The sequence below is a fragment of the Pan paniscus genome, chromosome 14 (assembly GCF_029289425.2).
Source record: "Pan paniscus chromosome 14, NHGRI_mPanPan1-v2.0_pri, whole genome shotgun sequence".
Classification (NCBI taxonomy): Eukaryota; Metazoa; Chordata; class Mammalia; order Primates; family Hominidae; genus Pan; species Pan paniscus.
In genome coordinates, this window is record NC_073263.2 from 41,097,588 (window position 1) to 41,118,499 (window position 20,912).

Genomic DNA, 20,912 nt, shown 5'->3' on the forward strand with positions numbered 1-20,912 from the left:
ATATTTTTCAGTGGCCTCCTCTACGGGGATATGATTTGTTCATTCAGCATATGTTTACTAAGCACTTACCATGTTTCATGTACTGTTCTATTTATTGGGATGACTCAGGGCTCTGTATGTCAGCTCTCTACTTTGTTTTTACTAATTAGCTTTCTTATGGTTTTTACCCCTTTATTTCCTCTGGAATAACTTCAACTTTTTTGTTCACATTACTACTTAGACTTAAGACTGGATGGAATCTGTTCTTTCTACTTTTCATGTAGATTTGAGTTTTGGCACTGCACTTTTAGTTTTCTTATCTTTCCTTATTGCATTCAATTCCCTTATTATTTCTGCTTGCTTCTTAGCCAGATACTTTTCAATTTATGTCTTATTTCACATACTTCAAATTTCTTTGAATTGTGAGAACACAAAGCAGATGTTTCCTAAAAATTTTGTTTTCTGAAGAATATTCTATCCCAGCAGCATCTTCTATATCTTAAATGCTTGTTATTCCACCTCAGTACACAACCTTTTCATACATCCCATGTTATTTTATGTTTTCTGTGTCCTTATTCTCGAATGATGAGATACAAAACTGTTGAGGAACAGATTGGACAGATGCTCCTTGGTTGCATTCACTTTCCACTTAGTTTCTACTAGAATTCTTCTTGAGAGATTTTAAACTGGTTGAACTAAATCTACAATGCCAGCAGGGAAGGAATTGAAACTGCAGACAGTCCCAGCATGAGAACTTCATCACCACATCATTTCTTATTTTGTTTGGAAAAGCCATTGCAATGGGGCCAACTTTGGGCATTTGGCTCCTTTGTGATTTAGTCTTCAAGCCAAGTATAAGTTGGGGCTGGTCTGGCCTATTTCCAGGGCTATTCCCCTTTCAGCTTCCTGCTTGTAGCCACTGCATGAAACCTAGACCTCCCCCACAACCATGCCTCCCTAGCGCTGCTGCTTTCAAACGCTTTTGCATGGCAGTAACAAAATGGAGGTCAAGTGATCTGCTTCTCACCAGTTTTAGGGCTCTTTCTTCTTTTCCTGCCTTTCTAATCAAGGGATGTTAGTGACATTCTGTTAGCTCTCATGCAGTTACTCATGAATAATGCTATTTCTCAGGAAGGTTTTCAAGTTGTCTTTGAGAGGCGTCCCAGCAAAGTATATTTAGCAAAAATTCTTCAAAGCTGTTTGCGTGTCACTAGCGCTCTTCATTAATTTCTCCTCACATGTGGGGTTTTCAATATGTAAAGCTTTTGACTACTTAAATAATTTTAACGGTCACCTGGCAAAGACTGAGTTAGAGATGCCCATAGTCATGCAGCCCAGAAGTCAGGACTATATTTCTAGGCTGCACCTGGATGAAGTTGTCCTCTCTTGGACACTGACACCGTGTCTTGAGTGATGAGCCATTCATGATGTGCTAAGAAAGAGTAACTGGCACTTTGCTGCTCTCCTGTGACATGTAGACGTTCCTTGACACGGCTGTTCTCACCCTTCCCCTCTCTTTGCTCTGCACTCTTGCCTTAGTTGACACATCTTCCTTTGGCTTGGGCTGTCCCTCTATTCAGATGACCACAAAAATACATATACAGATAGCCATATAAACATGAAACCCTATCTAGTCCTCACCTTGCTCCTGAACTCCAAATTCAGGTTTTGAAAACTTTAAACATCATGCTTGATATTTTTACATAGGTGTCCCAATAGTGAGAAAACATACTATAACATCCAAAGCAAACATCTGCTTTCTTCACAAGTCTGTCCTCTTCCTGTGTCTCTTTCTGTCCTCCAGGGCTTGAAAACCTCCCATTTCCCTTCCCTCGCATTCAGTGTCACTTGTCTTTTTGTCCTACCTCCAAACTGCTTCTTGAATTTGTCTCATTCTTTCCATTTTCATTTCAATTACGCTGGCTCAGGTGCCTATCACTTCTCACCCGAATAACTGATACTGTTTTATGATTTAATCTCCTGACTTCCACCTCTCTTGTCTCTGAAACTTTCTCCTCCATGGCTACAAAACTTCCTAAAGAAGATAGAACCAGCTGTCAGCTCATGCCTGAGACCACACAGTGTCATGCATCTGTCTGTGCTGTGCCCTCTTCTGGGGCATTGTTTCCACCCTTCTCTGTCTGGTTAATACTTGTGTGTCCCTCAAGACTCAGCTCATGTACCCTTACCTTCAAAATCTATCCTTGAATCCTTTTCTTCTGAGCTCCACCACATTCTAAGCTTCCCTCTACCTAGGTACTTACCATATTAAATGGAATGAGATCTTTAGGTGTCTGCCTTCTCTGCCCCTCAAGCCCAGAATTTTCTTAGTACAGGGACACTATCTTATCAATCTCTGTGCCCTCAGTGCCAAACACAGTGTGTGCTACACAATCAGTGTTCAAAGCACTATTTATCTGAACAAAAGCTTATTTTGAAACACCACAGGGGAAAAAAGGAACATAATTGTTTGTTCATGGAGAAAGCATGCTAGCCAAAGCAATCAGAGAAAGGTTAATTTAGTTTAGCCTGAGAATGAAATTATGATTATAGATCAGAAAAACATTGGAGAGAAGATATGATTAAAATCAAGTGGTTTTTTGTAAGAATGGATGTTTTCTTTTGTTAGAGCATGCATGGTGCAATAAGAGATTGAGATTCTGAACCAAGTATATAATTGAAGTATTTATGGACTGATGAGAAGATTCATGCAATCGATTCACAAAAGGGAAAAGGTTCAATAACTCAAAGAAGCCAAGGAAAGTCACCGGTGATAGCTATCTTAATCGAGAGGAAAGACATGTACTGCAACATAGGCACATGTTAAAGCAGACATTAACATGGGTGGCAACAGCATTTCCTGCTCCTCAAATCCCACCTGGAATCAATGAGTGGGCCTGAGGCTGTGCTTTGGAAAGTCATCTCAAGTGATGATTTGCTAGTTCCTGGCCAAACTTTGTGCCGTTCACCAAGGAAACACCCATGGTTACTTGGATTACATAGCAACCTCAAAACAGCTGGAAGATATTAGTCAACTGGAGCCACACAGGACTGGCAGAAGATGGCAAAATGGGACCAAATCAAAGGTTCCTTGCTTTGTTTTCAATCTAAAGTTCCATATTCTACACAAGGCCGTGTCCATGCTTGGTCAGTAGCTAGGTTTTAAACTAGCCCTATCTTCCTAAATGGAGGACTAGAAGGCCCACCTGAGAATAACTCCCCTATGGATTAAAAATAGATTCAATAAGGAAAACACTTGAAAAATGCTGTGTTGGCATTTGGATAATGATGCAAAATGTTTTATGAGTATATGTAAGCATATACTTTTTATGGAATTGTTGAGTTGGAAGAAGAGAAAAGAGACCCTAACAAACAATAATGAACTGAGCTTTGGGCCGCACCTGCCTCGCTAGCCATACAGCCCAGGACAGGTTACACCATCTTTCTAATCTTCCGGTCTCTCATTTATAAAGTGGGGGCAAAAGATGGCAAAAATGGAACCAATATTTCACAGGATTATGAGAATTGACACAATGTATGTTTCCTCATCTATCAAATGTAGAAAATTATACATACTGGTTTCTGTAGAGGTTAAATAGCACAATGAATGTAAAGTACCTGACTGGGTACCTGGCCTGTAATCCAGGCTGATAAATCTTAGCAAGTACAATGAAGGTAACGATGAAGTGAATCCTTCTATAGAGAATGCTGCATGCTAGGCATTGTTTAAGCATATCATCTGAGTTCTTCACTAACATACTGGTATCTGTCATTCCCATTTTACAGAACCCAGGCTGTCTGGCTGCAGAGAATGACAATAATGATGGAGGTGATCTTGGTGACAATGACAATGTAAAGCACCTAGTAGAATGCCTGGTGCATGGTAAATTCTCAGTAAATGCTTGCTATTATTATAATGCTGGTATTGTTTGTAAAGATTTCTAAAGACGGAAGTTCTACATCTATTTTAGCTACTTATTCAAGGATTAAATTGCTTTTATCTTCTTTCCTATATCTTAAAACTCTTTCTTGGTATTAGTTAAGCCTATTTTCTCTTTTTAGATCTCCACAGAGGAAGATAATAAAAACTCCCCTGAAATAATTACTCTCGTTGAGGATATTTAGTAAGTTATTGACTCCAACCCCCTTAAGGATTTTTAAAAAATGGGTGCTACTTTGTTTTCCATGCATTTAATCTTACTTGTTGCTTTTACCTGAGACCTTCAGAGTTTTCATTCATTCCTCTTTGAAAGCTGAAAGCAAAACTGGACACTGTTTTCTGATACTGGTCTCACTGTTGTGGTGATTAGTGGAAGAGCCATTCCTTGATGCTAACTCTAATTCTAACCCAGGCTTCATTTGTGTGTGATTGTGAGAAGTCAGAGCAGTGGACCTGACTTTTCATCTTTTGGCTGATTGTATAAACATGATACCATTTATCTAAAGCACTGATCTGAGGATTAAATGTGATAGTGCTTGTAAAAGCAACTATAGCATAGTCCCCAACAAATACCAATTAAGACATCAACTAATACCAGATGAGGAATCTGACACCTTCAATTAAAAATGTATTCTTATATCCCTTTGTAGCACTGTGAATCCTCTAAGGGTCTCTGTTTCTGCCCACAGGGTAGGACTCAATGTTGTCTGCCTGTTCTTGTGGCATCCAGGGCTATTCAGGATCTGGTGCCTATGACTCTGGCAGCCTCTTCTCTTGCCACTGTCTCCCACCAGGGTGTGCTTTTCTCAGCCATACCAAATACTCTGTCCTTCTCTGAACTCACTGTGCTCTCCTATACCTCTGTGCACTTGTGCATACTGCTTCCTCTGTTGGACATGCCCTGACTCCTTAAGCACATGGGAAATTCCTTAGCATCTTTCAAGAGTAAATTCAAACATTACATTCTCCATGAAGCCTTTCCTCATTTCGTCTCATAGCATTGTGTGCAAAATTCTCTACAGAACTCAGGAAATTTAGTTGACTTTGAGTCCCTTCTTTGAAGGCAGAAGATGTATCTTAGTTTTCTATCTCTAATGCCTGGTGTGCATCGAGAACTTAAGAAGTGAGTGAATCACTGAACCATACTCATTCTCAAGTCTTAGGATAGGCACCATCTCCCATTACTCTCACCTCCTCTGAATCATCCATTTTGGCCCTTAGCCAACTATTGCCTTACCCTGAAGCTCAGAGCCAACCTGGCAGTGTCCTGGTGCTCTCAATGCCCAGGGCAAGGAACACTTGTCAAATGAGTGACTATGTAAGAAGATCCAATCATTCAATATCATGTTGTTCACATATAGTTTATATAAAATCTTATGCTGTTTTATCCTAAATAACTGCATATAGATTTTTTTTAAAGTACATGGTTTAATTTTTACATTTCTTGGATTTTGAAATTAGACATCTGGTTAATTATTATAAAGATCTTTCCTCCTGGAAATGACAGAACTTTTATTAATCTCTGGATACGGATTAGATCTTTTGAAAAAATAAGGCTTTTCCAGAGTTTTGGGTTAAAATGGTGGATTAAAAACGGCATCACAGAAGTTCTAATCCCCAATACTTAGCAAAAATAATAAAACTTCCCCCAGAAGAACAATTACAAATAAGAACCAAAAAGGGAAAGGCAATCACCTTGAAATACTTCATGGAAAAGAAACACAAGATTCCAGAGTAGAATGGAGAAGCAGGGCACAGCTTGGCTCCCAACCTTCTTCCTTTGTCCTGAAATGAGGCTTTGCTTTCTCTTTAGACAAAAAATCTGATTTTGTTTCTGATTTTAAGGAACACTCAGCCCCTCCTAAATTATTTGTGCAAACTGACCACAGAGCACAATTTCTAATTTGAAATCTCCAAACAATAGTCATGCTTAGGAAATACTGAAGTGTCTTAATATTTTCAGGAGCAGTAGCAGTACCAACTTGTTCCTCAGCATTGAGAGCTTTGTGAAACTGCAAAAGGGCAGGCAATGTGAGAGCAAGGGGAGGGCAGAAAGAGGAGGAGACAGGGGACATACAGAATACATACACTGGATGATCAAAAAGAAAGCCATGGGATAGTCGAGTTTTATGCAGACATTTTCACACTGAGACATTTTTTCGGACTGGCTAATTAGGGTTCAGATAATTTTCTCCAAGACTTTAGGAATGTGTCCAGGTTTGGGCCCAGGTTATTTTCTTGGTCCATAAGTAGAAGATTACCTGTAAATTATCCAGGATGATTCGGAGGGAGTGCACCTGTCGCCGAACAGCACCTGAAAACCTTTCATAGGTTGCAGCATCGTATTCACTCATTTGGATCTCCTTTAGCCTGAAACCAGAAGAGTATAAAAAGTTAACAGCTTAAATCACGTATATGTGGGTTTTTACTTCCATTCGCCTCCTGCTGGAACTTTAGCAAACTCCTTGGAAACTCAGATTCATGTTGAGGAGAAAAGGCAAGAAGTGATGTCTCCAGCTGTGCTTCCAGATTCAAAGGAGGTAACATCCAGTAGTGTGCTAGTAAATGGTTAACAAACTAGGACAAGAAAAAAGTCCTAGATTTGTAGTGTTTGCTGATTTCCATGATGTAAACATTGCCACCATGATCAGTTACAAGCTATGAACAGTGAGTTGGAAAAAAATGTGCACAATTGGCTCTCATGAGCCAGTATGAATTGGCTTTGTGGTACACACCATTGCTATATCCCAAAGCCATATTGTGATGTTTGCAGCCGATCAGTTCATGTGGCAGATTCCTAAGAGGGTTCCCATGGGTTGCTTTTTAAGATCGAGATCATGTATTTGGTTGACCAAGATAACAGTTCAAGCCTAAAGAATGTAAGTTAATGTGCTGCTATGTATCCCTATGTGAGAGTTTTCTAAAATTGCTGACAGTGTAATTTAAACAGGACAATTGTATTTTAATATTATTGTGGCTTTGAAATTCTATCTTCCCAGTATGCTGCTCCTTTTTATCAGTTTTTATCATTTGCTTCACTGAAGCCCCACCAGCACACTAGAAGCTCCCCGTACACATCACATGCCCTGCAAGTGCTTCTCTCCCACTTGGAGTGTCCCTCCCCTGACTTTGCCTACTAACTCCCACTTACTCTTCAAGACTCAAGTCAATGATTGCCTCCTCCAGGAAGTCTGCTCTGATCCCTGGGTCTTTCTTCTGTGCTCTTATCTCACTTCATTCCTCCCTCAGAGAATTTGCTCTCCATGCTGTAACTATCTGCCTCCTGTCTCCCCAACTAGGCTCTATACTCCTTTAGGTAAGGGCTGAGTCTTTCTCATCTTTATCTTTACAGTGCCTAGCATGGAACCTAACATATAATGGGTGCTCAAAATAAGTAGAAATGAATGACTGAAATAAAAATACAACTCAGCATTACTTAAAATGCAGCATCTTAAACCGTCAGTAGAAAGTTCAGAGTGAACTCCCTTGGGTTTTACAGTGTTGTATCCATAATACATTAACTTAATCATACATTTCTACAAATTACTATAAATATAAAAGGTGCTGATATTAGGACAAGGAATAATAAGTAAATATCTCAAAAGCCCAAGCATAACATAATCTTCTAAACTAGTGTGTTATGTATATGCATGCAATGTTGGAGATATGAATCCTAGGTGTATTGCTGAAACTCTTATCTAATGTGTATTTTTTATCACCTTGAGCTAAAACAGAAACCTCAAATACTGAATGAGAATAAATGTTCTCTATTCCTCCCTGTCAGGTTGAGCACTGGGAAAAATCCATTCACCATGGGGGAGAGCGCTAGAAGCTTATTACAATTACATAATGCTAGGCCTAGACTACCATGGGGCAGACTGACATTCCTGCCCTATCACCCCACTGGATAATACCCACTTAGGTTTCAAGATCTAGCTCAAAGTCCACATCCTTTGAAGTCTTGCTTGAGCCCTTGCATAAAGCTGGCCATTCCCTTTTCATGTGCCCTATACAGACATCTACCATGAAACTCGCATACTTTATTGCTTTAATAGATAGGCCTGTTGCCCTCTGTTATGGTGTTTTCAAATTTTTCTTTCCATGGTAGGAAATGTTTTACATTGAGATCTTGTATACACAAATGCATGTATGTATATAGGATAACTGAACCAAAAATTTAATGAAAAATACTTTTATTACATGGGATGTACTCTGATGTTTTCTATTCTATTCCTCAGGGAGAAGGACCATGTTCTATTTTTTCACTGAACTTCCAGTACCTACCACAATACCTGCCTGGCACACAGTGGCACTCAATAAGTGCTGCTGGATGGCACTTTGAAAACAGTGACTATTAAAAGGTAAATACAGACAAGGCCACTATAATATCTGAATGGTTGTATCTTGAGGTGACATGCCAAGGTGCCTTTCTAAATCTAATTAACTCTCAGTCCTGAAGAATAAAAAGAAATATGTGTATAGAACTTGACCTCCTGACAATACCTCTTGTATTTAGTTTCTGGCAGTCTCTGAAATCTCTCTATGACTTTTTATTAGATTAAGTTATGTCTCAAGTATCAAGGCTGACAGAAGCTGGGCACAATGAACAATGCAGGACATGCCACCTACCCCTTCATACCTAAACCGGTGTGTGTTTATATGTCAATATGCTTCTTCTCAAATAAGTGAGATTAGCACTGATTAGAAACAAATGTAGACACAGCTGTCCGTGGGGTGGGGAGGGGATGGAGGAGAGAATATATAGAAATATGTGATTAAATTAGCGCATTATGGATACGACTCTGTAAAACCCAAGAGAGGTCACCCAGCAAATGAACTTTCTACTTACAGTTAGTTTAAGATGCTGCATTTTAAATAATCCTGAGTTGTATTTTTATTTCAGCCATTCAATTCATTTTCAGCATCCATTATATGTTAGGTAATATGCCATATACTTCTATAAATATAAAAGGTACTGATATTAGGACAGGGAATAATGAACATACGTCTCAAAAGCCTAACCACAACACAATCGTCTAAACTACTGTGTGTGTGTGTGTGCGCGCACACACACATGCAATGTTGGAGGTATGGGTTGTAGGTGTATACATAAATACAAACCTATATACACACATAAAAGCACATATGTACATACATACACACAAACATATCAAGGAAGGAGCTAGCCATTTGGTAAGACACCTCGAGCAGACTGATCTTTGCAGAGTGATCAGAATTAGCTTCAGTTATAGGCCTACCACTGGTGCGATCATGTTGCACCCAAAACACACCACATGCTGTTTTAATTATGAAGAAATCTGGAAACCATATTCCAGATTGTGTCGGTTTTCAGAAAGATCACCTACAAGGCAATCAAAGCTGATAAATTTTGAAAGATGATGACTGAAGCAAGGGATGTAGAAAGAAAAGAAATTTTAGCCTCTGGATCAAATGAGGTACCCATTGCTAATACTCTCAGGCCCACAAAACTAGCTGGAAACATATCTTTCTGCTTCTTTAACCCTGATCAAAACTGCAGGGCACAGCTGCTTCACATCCTAGTAATCTTTGTGGACTAACTGCATTTTGTTGGCACAGTATATTTTTAAAGGGTATATTTATTGTTACGTAAGAGTCTGGGAATTTTAGTTCTCATTTTACTTTTTCTTATAGGTCACACTTAAATACTATAATTTTGAATCAATTATAAGGAAAACAAACATAAGCTTAGATCCACTGTGTGAGGCTGATTAGTTTTGCAAATGGTAGTGGATGCAATCTCCACAGCTGGTGCCTACCCTAGACGCTTTTCTAAGTGTGTACATGTACCTCATTGTCTATTTCATTTGCTTTTCACTGGTATAATGTTTCTGTTCTATTTTATTCATGTTTTATGCTTGTCTCTCTCTGTTAGCCTGCCTGAGTTAATACATTCTTGATATGTAAGGGCTGGTATCTAGCTTAAAACCAGATACAAACAGATGCTATCAAAATGCTGTGTTGATGATGTCAGGAACCCACTTAGCAGCATTAGGCTCTCCAAGGCACTACACAAACTTTCTGGCTCACAGCTAGGACTGCCTAGTTTCAGCCAGTCTCTGAATTAAGTACTAAAGGATGATTCCATTACTTGTAGGCATGTGTGTATCATTCATTCCACAAATACATATGAAGGTTTGCTACATACCAGGTTCTTGGTGTAGGTCCTGGGGTTATACTAGAGCACAAAACAGATGGATGCCTGCCTCCCAGGAACTTATAGTCAGAGGAGAGACAACCAATTATTCACACAAATCACATAACGGGAAAGAGTGATAAGAGTTATGGAGAAAAGGTACAGGATGCCATAAAAGCATCAATGGTGGGAACCGACCTCATTCTCCATATGCCTAAGTGGCAAAACCGTTTTAAAACCTATTATTTGATGATAGTGAGGAATTATTACTTTCTAAAGACTTAATAATAGTATTGTGAGTTTGTATTTTTTTGTTTTTATATTATGCAGATACACTTGGAAATATTGACAATGAAATGATAGAAGTCTTGGATTAGCTTCAAAACAAGCCAGCAGAGAAGACTAGGAGTAGAGCCAGAGTTTTCCTCTTGAAGTTGGGGGGTCGGGTCCATCGCATTCATTATATGTTCCTCTCAACTTTTATGTTTGAAAAGTTCCTAATAAAAAGTTGAAAAATTTTCAGCAGCATTAAATGAAATATTCACCAAATGGGATGAAAGTCCCATTTCTACATGAAAGTAGAAAGCAACATCTTTCTCTTGGTGTTTTGCTCTGCCCCATCTTTCTCAGGATCTCCATGTGTTTCTATTTCTTTCTCTCCTTTCTCACAGGCTTGGCCAACTCCTCTGTCTTTCAACCACCTTATGGTATTCTCTTTTACTTCAACTGAGACTCTTCTCTGCAGCATTTACTAGAGGTGTATATTTTCCTCATCCCTTCCCCATGTCCTCTCTTTCCTCTCTTACATCCGCTAAATTCATTTGCGTTAAGGGCACAGATGCCCCTTACTTCTTCCCCTGTAGGGCAATTGTCCTGAAGAGAACCACACTCCTTACTCCTATTATGGCAACAGGAGAAGGGCGTACATACTTGTGGCCAGGCACTGTTACCTTTTTGCCTCCCTGTGAACTATGTGTGTGCCAGAACACTCTTATCTACCTGTCCACTTGGGCAAAAAATTAGACTGAACAATTACTTGGCAGGTTTTAAGGGTGGCAACAACAGAACTCATTAATTGCGGAGGGGAGAATGACACATTTCCAATTGTTTAGTTCTTTTTCTAAATGGGTACTTTATAATTCATAAGAAATGCAGATAACTTTCATTCTAACAAGACTGTTCACTACACTATTCTCTACCCTTTTTTGAGAGGCATAAACACTTTCATTCCTAGCATAGTTACCTGTTCTCATAACCTCCCTGGGAGAAAGGGAGAGTGAATTTTATTTCCAGAAGAGCAAATTCAGGCACAAAGAGGACAGATAAACTGTCAACAGTCACCAGGGAAGCCAGCAGAAGGGCTGAGAGCAACACTCTTGCCTCTAGCATCAAGTGTGTTATTTACCTGCCGAACCCTCGAGGGTCTGAGCTGGCAGGCTTTCCTGAGGGTGTGGCGGCAGGGCCTGCATTCTTGTCTCTATTGTCCTGTACTGTTTACTTGCAGGATGTGGCAGCACAGCATGTAATGTAATACCAGATGTTCTACGTGGGAGGAATTTCATAACTCATACACTTTAGCATGCTTTTTTCTAACTGCGCCCAGCTCCTTTCATGCAGCACAAAAATGTAAATCTGTTTCCCAAACTACTACCAGGTCCTGGAATCTAAAAGGAAATACTGGTGGTTCTTTGGTATTTTTCACTTTTAGCTGAAGCACACATGTGGATGTCTAGGGCAACATCATGTGGATTCTTCTTATTTTTTAAATGGCTCCTATTGTAGTGGCCCAGAACAGCTGGGGAATGTCCGAGGGCCACAGGCTCACTGGCCTAGATTAAGGCCTCTACTCACTGATGAGGCCTCCCCATCCAAACTCACTGTCCCTCCTCCCGAGCTAGTACCCATTATCCTGAGTGGGCTAGCTGCCTCTCTCTGCCATAGACACTATGCTCATCCTGCCCTGGTGCCTCTGCTCATTTAGTTTTCCCTTTCTGAAATATCCTAGCTCTTCTCTTCCCATCTCTAAATCCTAGCTGAGCTCTGGCCCCACCTCACATCAGCCCACTAAACTTGCCTTTCTCTGCACTGCTGGAGGGGACAGCCTCCGCACCCTATGACTTTAGCACTTAACTCTGTGCATGTGTGTATGTATGTTCCCTTGTCCTGTCTCCGCACTAATCTGCAAGATTTCTGAGGGCAGGAAGGGACCATTGTGTAGACTTACCTGAATTCCCTATGTTGCCTAGGAACAGATAGACATGGATGGGGCGATTTGAGCTTTAGATTTTAAGGAGCCTGAGTAGAAAGAACAGGGATTTTGTTTATTTGGCTGTTTCCGTTAGGGACGGGGATGGCTGTGGATTTCAGTTTGAGGTCCGAGTTGCTGCGTGAGGTGGAGGTGGAAACACACACAAATCTAGGTTTCCCCACAGTCCCTCATGACATTTCACCATAGCAGTAGTGCTGGTCTAAATGCGATGGGAACACTGACCTCTGCTGGAATGCTCTCTGGCCCATCTCTCTAGCAGCTCTCTTGACCTCTTCGGGAACTGCATCTTTCTCAGCCTGAGAGACCTGGTACACCGTATGGCCTGCATCCAGCCGGTAAGGGCCTCCTTTGCCACCCAGGCCTGCCGTGTCTCTTCCCCCTGGAAGGAAAACGTGGAAATTCAGATGATAAATCTGAACTTGACCACAGAACAAAAGTTGGGTCATGGTTTTAGGACAGCCTTGTGGAGGATATTAATTGTACTTAACTAGTAATTAAACAGTCAAATTACCTTCTGGAAAAAGATGTATTCTCTTGTCTAGGATGCTTTTCCTTTTTCCCAACCATTAAAATACTACCTATATATCAAGGCTTACTCCAGCTTCTATGACACCTTAGCTAATGCTGCTACCTCATAAGGATCCATACTCTTGTGTACTATTTGTTATCCTTTCATATTTATTTTTCTCACCAACTATATGATGGATGAGATATTTTATTTACTTTTGCACTACCGCACCTATAAGAGTGGTTTGAATATCATAGATACTTAGTATATATTTGCTAATTAAATGAACAACTGTTTCCCTCCCTCACATATTACCTTAGTTTTCCTTAAAAAACCTAGACAGTTAAGCTATAAATACTGTTTTTTTCTGTTCTGCAAATTATAAAAATAATGCACAGAGAGGCTAAATGACATATTCAGGACCTCGTATCACTGGCTTAGCCAAGATTAGAAGCCAATTATTACACCAACTTTGACTTTTGGTTTGAACAATATATAACATAAACACCACCAGCTTTAGAACAGTCTTTCAATAGAAACTCAAGTTTACATAATACATATTACATATACATATTACGTTTTATAACATAACATTGTATGAACTGTTCATATTGTAAATGCCTGTAAGGCCAGGTAGGTCATATGATAAAAAGTGGTGGGGACATTGGCTAACTTAGGATTTACCTTGTCTAAATACATGAAAATTGAAATTATTTTAAAACACTACATTCGGACCAGAGAAAAAAACACATCTGTAGGCTAGATTTGGCCTTTGGGCTATAAGATTGTTACCCCTATTTAGGGGTAGATTAGAATACTAGTAACCTGTTTCTTTTGTTCATTCACATATAACTTGAGAACTTAGAAGAGAATCCAATATTGGAGGGGCAGTATCGTATAATACACTGCTATTGTAGAGTATATTATGATATAGTTAAACCAGACTGCCTGGGTTTGAATCCTGGCTCCAACCCACCAGCCATTTATCTTTGGGGAACTACTTAACTTCTCTGTGTCTCAGGCTCCTCTCTATAAAGTGGGGATACTAATATTATTTACTTCATGGGATTGTCATGAAGCTAAAATGCTTAGAGCAGTATCTGGCACATAATAAAAGCCATATAATGGACTGCTTTTACTATTATTATTAAACAAAGCCTAGTTACACAGAATTAGGCAATTTCTAGTTTTATAAAGTGGAAAATTTGAAGGCTTTTAGACTTTGGGTAAATTATGTTACATTTTTCTTTCACCATCACCACCCCCACCTCCACCTTACCACTGAGCTTTAACTGGTCTAACAAAACTAAAACCAAGAACTCAATATGAACTGCTTTCCTTATGAAAGTCCAGGTAGGTCATTTCCTTTTGGGAAATACCATGAGAACTGCCTATTAATTACACTACTTTAATCTTTTGATTGGAACATATTTCACTTTTATTTAGAAATGGGTGGTGGAAAATTCCTTCTGGGATGTGTGTGACTCCCATTTCTTACTCATGGCCAGCCAATAGGCAGAGGGGTACAGTAACTGGACAGTGACAATGAGCTATAGGAGGAAAAGGTGTTTCTGGGATCTAACTCCTTTCCTACAGGAGGGTATCCTGAGTATGGGTGGATCATGAATTTGAGCTGAAAGCTTCCTACGTGCTGAGATGTTATCATTCTGGTGAAAGGGAGAAAGTGGTGGAACCATCAGAAGCTGGTGTGAGTGACTGGCCACCTGAGTCGCAGGGCCCCGGGCAAAGTCACACTGGGGTGGAGCAGGAGGTGCTCTTCATGATCTCCACTTTCCAGAGCCTTTAATTTGTACTATTTAAATGAAAGTGCTTACCAGAGGTTCTAAGACTGCAGGGCATAAGCCTGGACATTCCAAACCACTTCAGAAGATAATGGGGAGGGTGGGCAAGGGAGGAGCATTGATGAAGAAAGGGGAATCAAATGACTTGTTGGGCCAGAGCTCAGTTCAAAGTAAAGAATTCTGAGGGAAAAGAATGGCAGAGAGAAAAAGAGAAATTGAAGCCAAGGAGCCTTGATCAATTGAAAACTAAAAGCCAGGTGAAACAAATGTAGCCTCAATCTGGACAGATACGTGAGCTAGTAAATTCAAGTTTGGTAACAAATAGGAATTTCTCCCCCAGAGTAGTCCACTGCTGGGAAACCACATCTGGCCAGCTCGTCCCACAATGCATTCCATATGGATTAAATCTTGTTGGCTTGACGCTAACTTCCAGATCAAAGGACATTTCTAAAAATAGCCTTACTTTAAAGCTGATGCTTGATGAATAAACAGAGTAGGCAAGAAGTCCACAGGCCTATTTGATAGCACATTGTCTCAGCAGAGAAACCCATTTCCTCCCGAGGCTGTCAAGGCCAAGAGGCACAGACCATCCTAAGGAAGGTGAAGTACAGAGCTCCTGCCAGCACTCCTCATGGTGAGATAAGCTCAGACAGTGCGCACACAGTCTGGCCCTATTCCTGTGGACTCGCAGATGTGTCTGCTCCAGCTGCCGCAGAGGAAAAAGGAAGACGGCAGTCCTGGGAACAATGCCCTAGTTGGGCAGCCAAGAGGAAGGAGTCGGCCATCGGTTTAGACTGCAACCAGCCTTATCTCGAAATCTTGCATCCTCAACATACTTCGAAGATGTGGAAGACAAGGACCATTTCTTTTCAGTCAGTTGCTCAAGAAAGAATTTACTGTGGATTTCTGGCATGATCCCAAGGTCATGGAATTTAAAAGAAGGGATTAACACTTTAGTGAAAATATTCTTCATGCCAGGCACTGTGCTCAGTGCTTAACAATTGTAATCTCATTTAATCCTCACCACAATTTAAGGTAGTTCACACTATCCCCCTTTGACTGATGAAGCAACTCCAGGGGGGTCAGCATGTTCTTAGGTCACAGGGTGGCAGAGCAGGTGGGACTCCAAATGCCAGGCTCTTCACATGCCTTGATGTCACGCTGGGGCAGAGGGCAAGACAACAATCCAACTGAGTAATGAGGGAGGCTGAGAAGGAAAGCCGGTCTCTGAGTCTTCTCAGGGGCGATGTGCTGGCCTAATGGGCTTGGGAAACCTCGGGAAGGCTGACTCAGGAGAATGCCTGTGCTACCAACCTGTTCCGCCAGCCCAAGTGTTGCCGCCCACGTGAGGCATGTTGTCTGGGTCCTCCTTCCCGTGTTTGGGGGAGCTTACATCTTCACCACTGTCTCTGTTGATTGTTATCTAAAAATGAAGAATTGAGACGTTTTTACTATCCTGTGACAAACACCAGGGACTGCATGACAGAAAAAAAATTATTTTCTCCTAAGTCCTTAAGGTATCACATAACCTCAGGCCACTGGACTTGATAAATGCTGTGAGTATTTGGCAAAAATTCCATCAGATGGATTCCAACATCCATCTAGTTGGGAAAAAGAACTAATTTTTAAAAAAACTCTTAAAGAAAAGTAAAGGAGCTGGACTGCATTATAGCTACAGAATTTTTCTGGTGCAAACCAAGCTGTGAGCATTTACACATGGCATGAGACTTACCAGATGCAGGGAAAATGGATCTCACTGGAGAGGGATATTTTGCCAGTGGTTTAAAAGGATCACCACCTAGTTGATCCAGCTGAGTCATTATATACACACTTACCCATTCTGTTTTCAAAGAAATCCCATTACTCTGAGAGATGCCATTTTACATATAATATATGGAAAAGAAAAACAAAAAGTTATGTATGTATGCCTTAGTGATAGATTTATGTTATATACTAAAAACTGCTTATTTATTTTTTTGACCCACTTCAATTTTTATTATGGTATTTTGTAGCTTTCCTAATTCATCTTTATTGTAAAACTAGATTTATGATTCCTGCAATTCAAATAGAATAAGAAGTACTTCAGCCTTCCTCTGTGAGAGCCTGAAGTTCATTGCTTCCTATTTCATTCAGTACAGTGTCACCAAAAGGAGTGACAACCACACAGAAATTTCAATCCTAGTAGTCAGTTCAGTAGATACTACTCCACAATAAAAATAAATCAAAGCATTCACATTTTATGCACACCATGAGCCTGCTCTCAGATGTAATGATTTCCCAGAAGACAAGATCAAATTCTCATTCATTTGTTCAAATAAGACTTAAAGAAAATGTACTGATGGAACATTCTGTGAGGTACCATGGGGCCTACAAAGCCATTGACGATTGGTTCCTGCCCTCAAACTGCTTACAGTGGAACAAGAGAGCTTACAAATAAATGGGCCTGAAGTCAGTCTTTAGAGTTAACCATTCCATGTTGGCATATGGGATTTTCATTCTTGATGTTGGGATTAATGCAGTTAGGTAGGTAATTTGAGGTCTTTGCAAATAAAATGGCCATTCAGAATAAAATCAAGACAACTTCTACTGTCTTACGTTCAAGTTGGTTCATTTCAAGTGTTATGACATCGTAGGAATTTTAATTAGCTGGACTTTTCTGCAAATAGCTTTGGCAGGATCAACAAAGTTTTTGCCAAAACTTCAGCATACTCCAAGAAAATTTAGCAGCCAGACATGACAATTGATATAAATTCCACACACATAATCATGCTCTAAAAATGGGTGAAAATAATTTTTCCTCCTGTTTTCTTAAACAAGCAAGATAGCTAGGAACATTTAGAGAAAAAAAAAACATTTAAAATACTTTCCCAAAAACTTGCCACCATTTTTCAACTCGTTTATAAATAATGTAAGAGATAAGCAGTAAATTAAAATACATATACTGGCTACAAGAATTCCAGAAGAGCACTAATCAATAAAATTTTCTGTGTTGATGAAAATGTTTATATTTGAGGTGACCAATATGGTAGTCACTAGCCATTAGCTCAATATGGCTGTGAGCATGTGAAATATGGCTTGTGCGACTGAGGACCTGAATTTTAAATTTTATTTAGCTAACTAAAATTTAAATTTAAATAGCCATGTGTGCCAGTGGCCATCTCATCAGACAGCGCAGCTCAGGCACAAGCTTGCCTCAGACCTGGAGATCCTGTTTAGAGATCTTTGCAGCACCCTCTAGATGTACTCTATGAGAAATGAGAAGGACAAAGAACACTTCAAAACTGGTACAGTTTTATTCTGTTGCTAATTTAATAAATCTATATGAGGCTGGGTGCAGTGGCTCACACCTGCAATCCCAGCACTTTGCGAAAAACAAAACAAAACAAAAAAACTATATGAAAGGTATGATTACAGTCTAAATTTTTTTTTAAACAAACAGAATGGAACTTACATATGGAGATACTATTTTTTTTTTTCTTTTTGAGATGAAGTCTTGCTCTGTCACACAGGCTGGAGTGCAGTGGTGCAATCTTGGCTCACCGCAACCTCCACCTTCCAGGTTCAAACAATTCTCCGGCCTCAGCCTCCCAAGTAGCTGGGATTACAGGCACCTGCCACCACGCCCAGCTAATTTTTTTATTTTTAGTAGAAACAGGGTTTCACCACGTTGGCCAGGCTGGTCTTGAACTCCTGACCTCAAGTGATCCACCCGCCTTGGCCTCCCAAAGTGCTGGGATTACAGGCATGAGCCACTGTGCCAAGATACATTTTTTTTTAAATAATAAGAAGATACTTTATTTTTTAATCATAAAGACACAATTTATTTTTACTTTTTATTTTATTTTTAATTATACTTTAAGTTTTAGGGTACATGTGCACAACGTGCAGCTTTGTTACATATAGTATACATGTGCCATGTTGGTTTGCTGCAGTCATTAATTCGTCATTTACATTAGGTATTTCTCCTAATACTATCCCTCCCCCAGCCCCCCGCCCTGTGACAGGCCCTGGTGTGTGATGTTCCTCGCCCTGTGTCCAAGTGTTCTCATTGTTCAATTCCTACCTATGAGTGAGAACATGCAGTGTTTGGTTTTCTGTCTTTATGACAGTTTGCTCAGAATGATGGTTTCCAGCTTCATCCATGTCCCTACAAAGGACATGAACTCATCATTTTTTATGGCTGCATAGTATTCCATGGTGTATATGTGCCACATTTTCTTTATCCAGTCTATTATTGATGGACATTTGGGTTGGTTCTAAGTCTTTGCTATTGTGAATAGTGCCGCAATAAACATACGTGTGCATGTGTCTTTATAGTAGCATGATTTATAATCCTTTGGGTATATACCCAGTAATGGGATGGCTGGGTCAAATGGTATTTCTAGTTCTAGATCCTTGAGGAACTGCCACACTGTCTTCCACAATGGTTGAACTAGTTTACAGTTCCACCAACAGTGTAAAAGTGTTCCTATTTCTCCACATCCTCTCCAGCACCTGTTGTTTCCTGACTTTTTAATGATTGCCATTCTAACTGGTGTGAGATGGTATCTCATTGTGGTTTTGATTTGCATTTCTCTGACAGCCAGTGATGATGAGCATTTTTTCATATGTTTTTCCACTGCATAAATGTCTTCTTCTGAGAAGTGTCTGTTCATATCCTTTGCCCACTTTTTGATGGGGTTGTTTGTTTTTTTCTTGTCAATTTGTTTGAGTTCATTGTAGATTCTGGATATTAGCCCTTTGTCAGATGAGTAGGTTGCGAAAATTTTCTCCCATTTTGTAGGTTGCCTGTTCACTCTGATGGTAGTTTCTTTTGCTATGCAGAAGCTCTTTAGTTTATTTAGATCCCATTTGTCTATTTTGGCTTTTGTTGCCATTGCTTTTGGTGTTTTAGACATGAAGTCCTTGCCCATGCCTATGCCCTGAATGGTAATGCCTAGGTTTTCTTCTAGGGTTTTTATGGTTTTAGGTCTAACATTTAAGTCTTTAATCCATCTTGAATTAATTTTTGTATAAGGTGTAAGAAAGGGATCCAGTTTCAGCTTTCTACATATGGCTAGCCAGTTTTCCCAGCACCATTATTAAATAGGGAATCCTTTCCCCATTTCTTGTTTTTGTCAGGTTTGTCAAAGATCAGATGGTTGTAGATGTGTGGTGTTATTTCTGAGGCCTCTGTTCTGTTCCATTGGTCTATATCTCTGTTTTGGTACCAGTACCATGCTGTTTTGATTACTGTAGCCTTGTAGTATAGTTTGAAGTAAGGTAGCGTGATGCCTCCAGCTGTGTTCTTTTTGCTTAGCATTGTCTTGGCAATGCAGGCTCTTTTTTGTTTCCATATGAACTTTAAAGTAGTTTTTTCCAATTCTGTGAAGAAAGTCATTGGTCGCTTGATGGGGATGGCATTGAATCTATACATTACCTTGGGCAGTATGGCCATTTTCACAATATTGATTCTTCCTATCCATGAGCATGGAATGTTCTTCCATTTGTTTGTGTCCTATTTCATTGAACAGTGGTTTGTAGTTCTCCTTGAAGAGGTCCTTCACATCCCTTGTAAGCTGGATTCCCAGGTGTTTTATTCTCTTTGTAGTAATTGTGAATGGGAGTTCACTCATGATTTGGCTCTGTGTTTGTCTGCTATTGGTGTATAGGAATGCTTGTGATTTTTGCACATTGATTTTGTAACCTGAGACTTTGCTGAAGTTGTTTATCAGCTTAAGGAGATTTTGGGCTGAGACAATGGGGTTTTCTAAATGTACAATCATGTCATCTGCAAACAGGGACAATTTGACTTCCTCTTTTCCTGATTGAATACCCTTTATTTCCTTCTCTTGTCTGACTGCACTGGCCAGAACTTCCAACACTATGTTGAATAGGAGTGGTGAGAGAGGGCATCCCTGTCTTGTGCCAGTTTTCAAAGGGAATGCTTCCAGTTTTTGCCCATTCAGTATGATATTGGCTGTGGGTTTGTCATACATAGCTCTTATTATTTTGAGATACGTTCCATCAATACCTAGTTTATTGAGAGTTTTTAGCATGAAGGAGTGTTGAATTTTGTCGAAGGCCTTTTCTGCATCTATTGAGATAATCATGTGATTTTTGTCTTTGGTTCTGTTTATGTGATGGATTATGTTTATTGATTTGCGTATGTTGAACCAGCCTTGCATCCCGGGGATGAAGCCAACTTGATCTTGGTGGATAAGCTTTTTGACATGCTGCTGGATTCGGTTTGCCAGTAT

General features: G+C 39.9%; 1 protein-coding gene across 1 annotated transcript in view; it reads right to left on the reverse strand.

Moving 5' to 3' along the window:
• Positions 1-20,912, reverse strand: part of VWA8 (von Willebrand factor A domain containing 8) — a 393,066-nt gene that overhangs the window by 32,453 nt on the left and 339,701 nt on the right. Inside the window, exons 38-40 of the mRNA XM_003806896.6 lie at positions 15,988-16,096; positions 12,586-12,742; positions 6,181-6,289 (exon numbers count right to left, since the gene is read on the reverse strand). Of these exons, the coding sequence (XP_003806944.2) occupies positions 6,181-6,289; positions 12,586-12,742; positions 15,988-16,096 (375 nt within the window). The remainder of the gene's footprint in view (positions 1-6,180; positions 6,290-12,585; positions 12,743-15,987; positions 16,097-20,912) is intronic.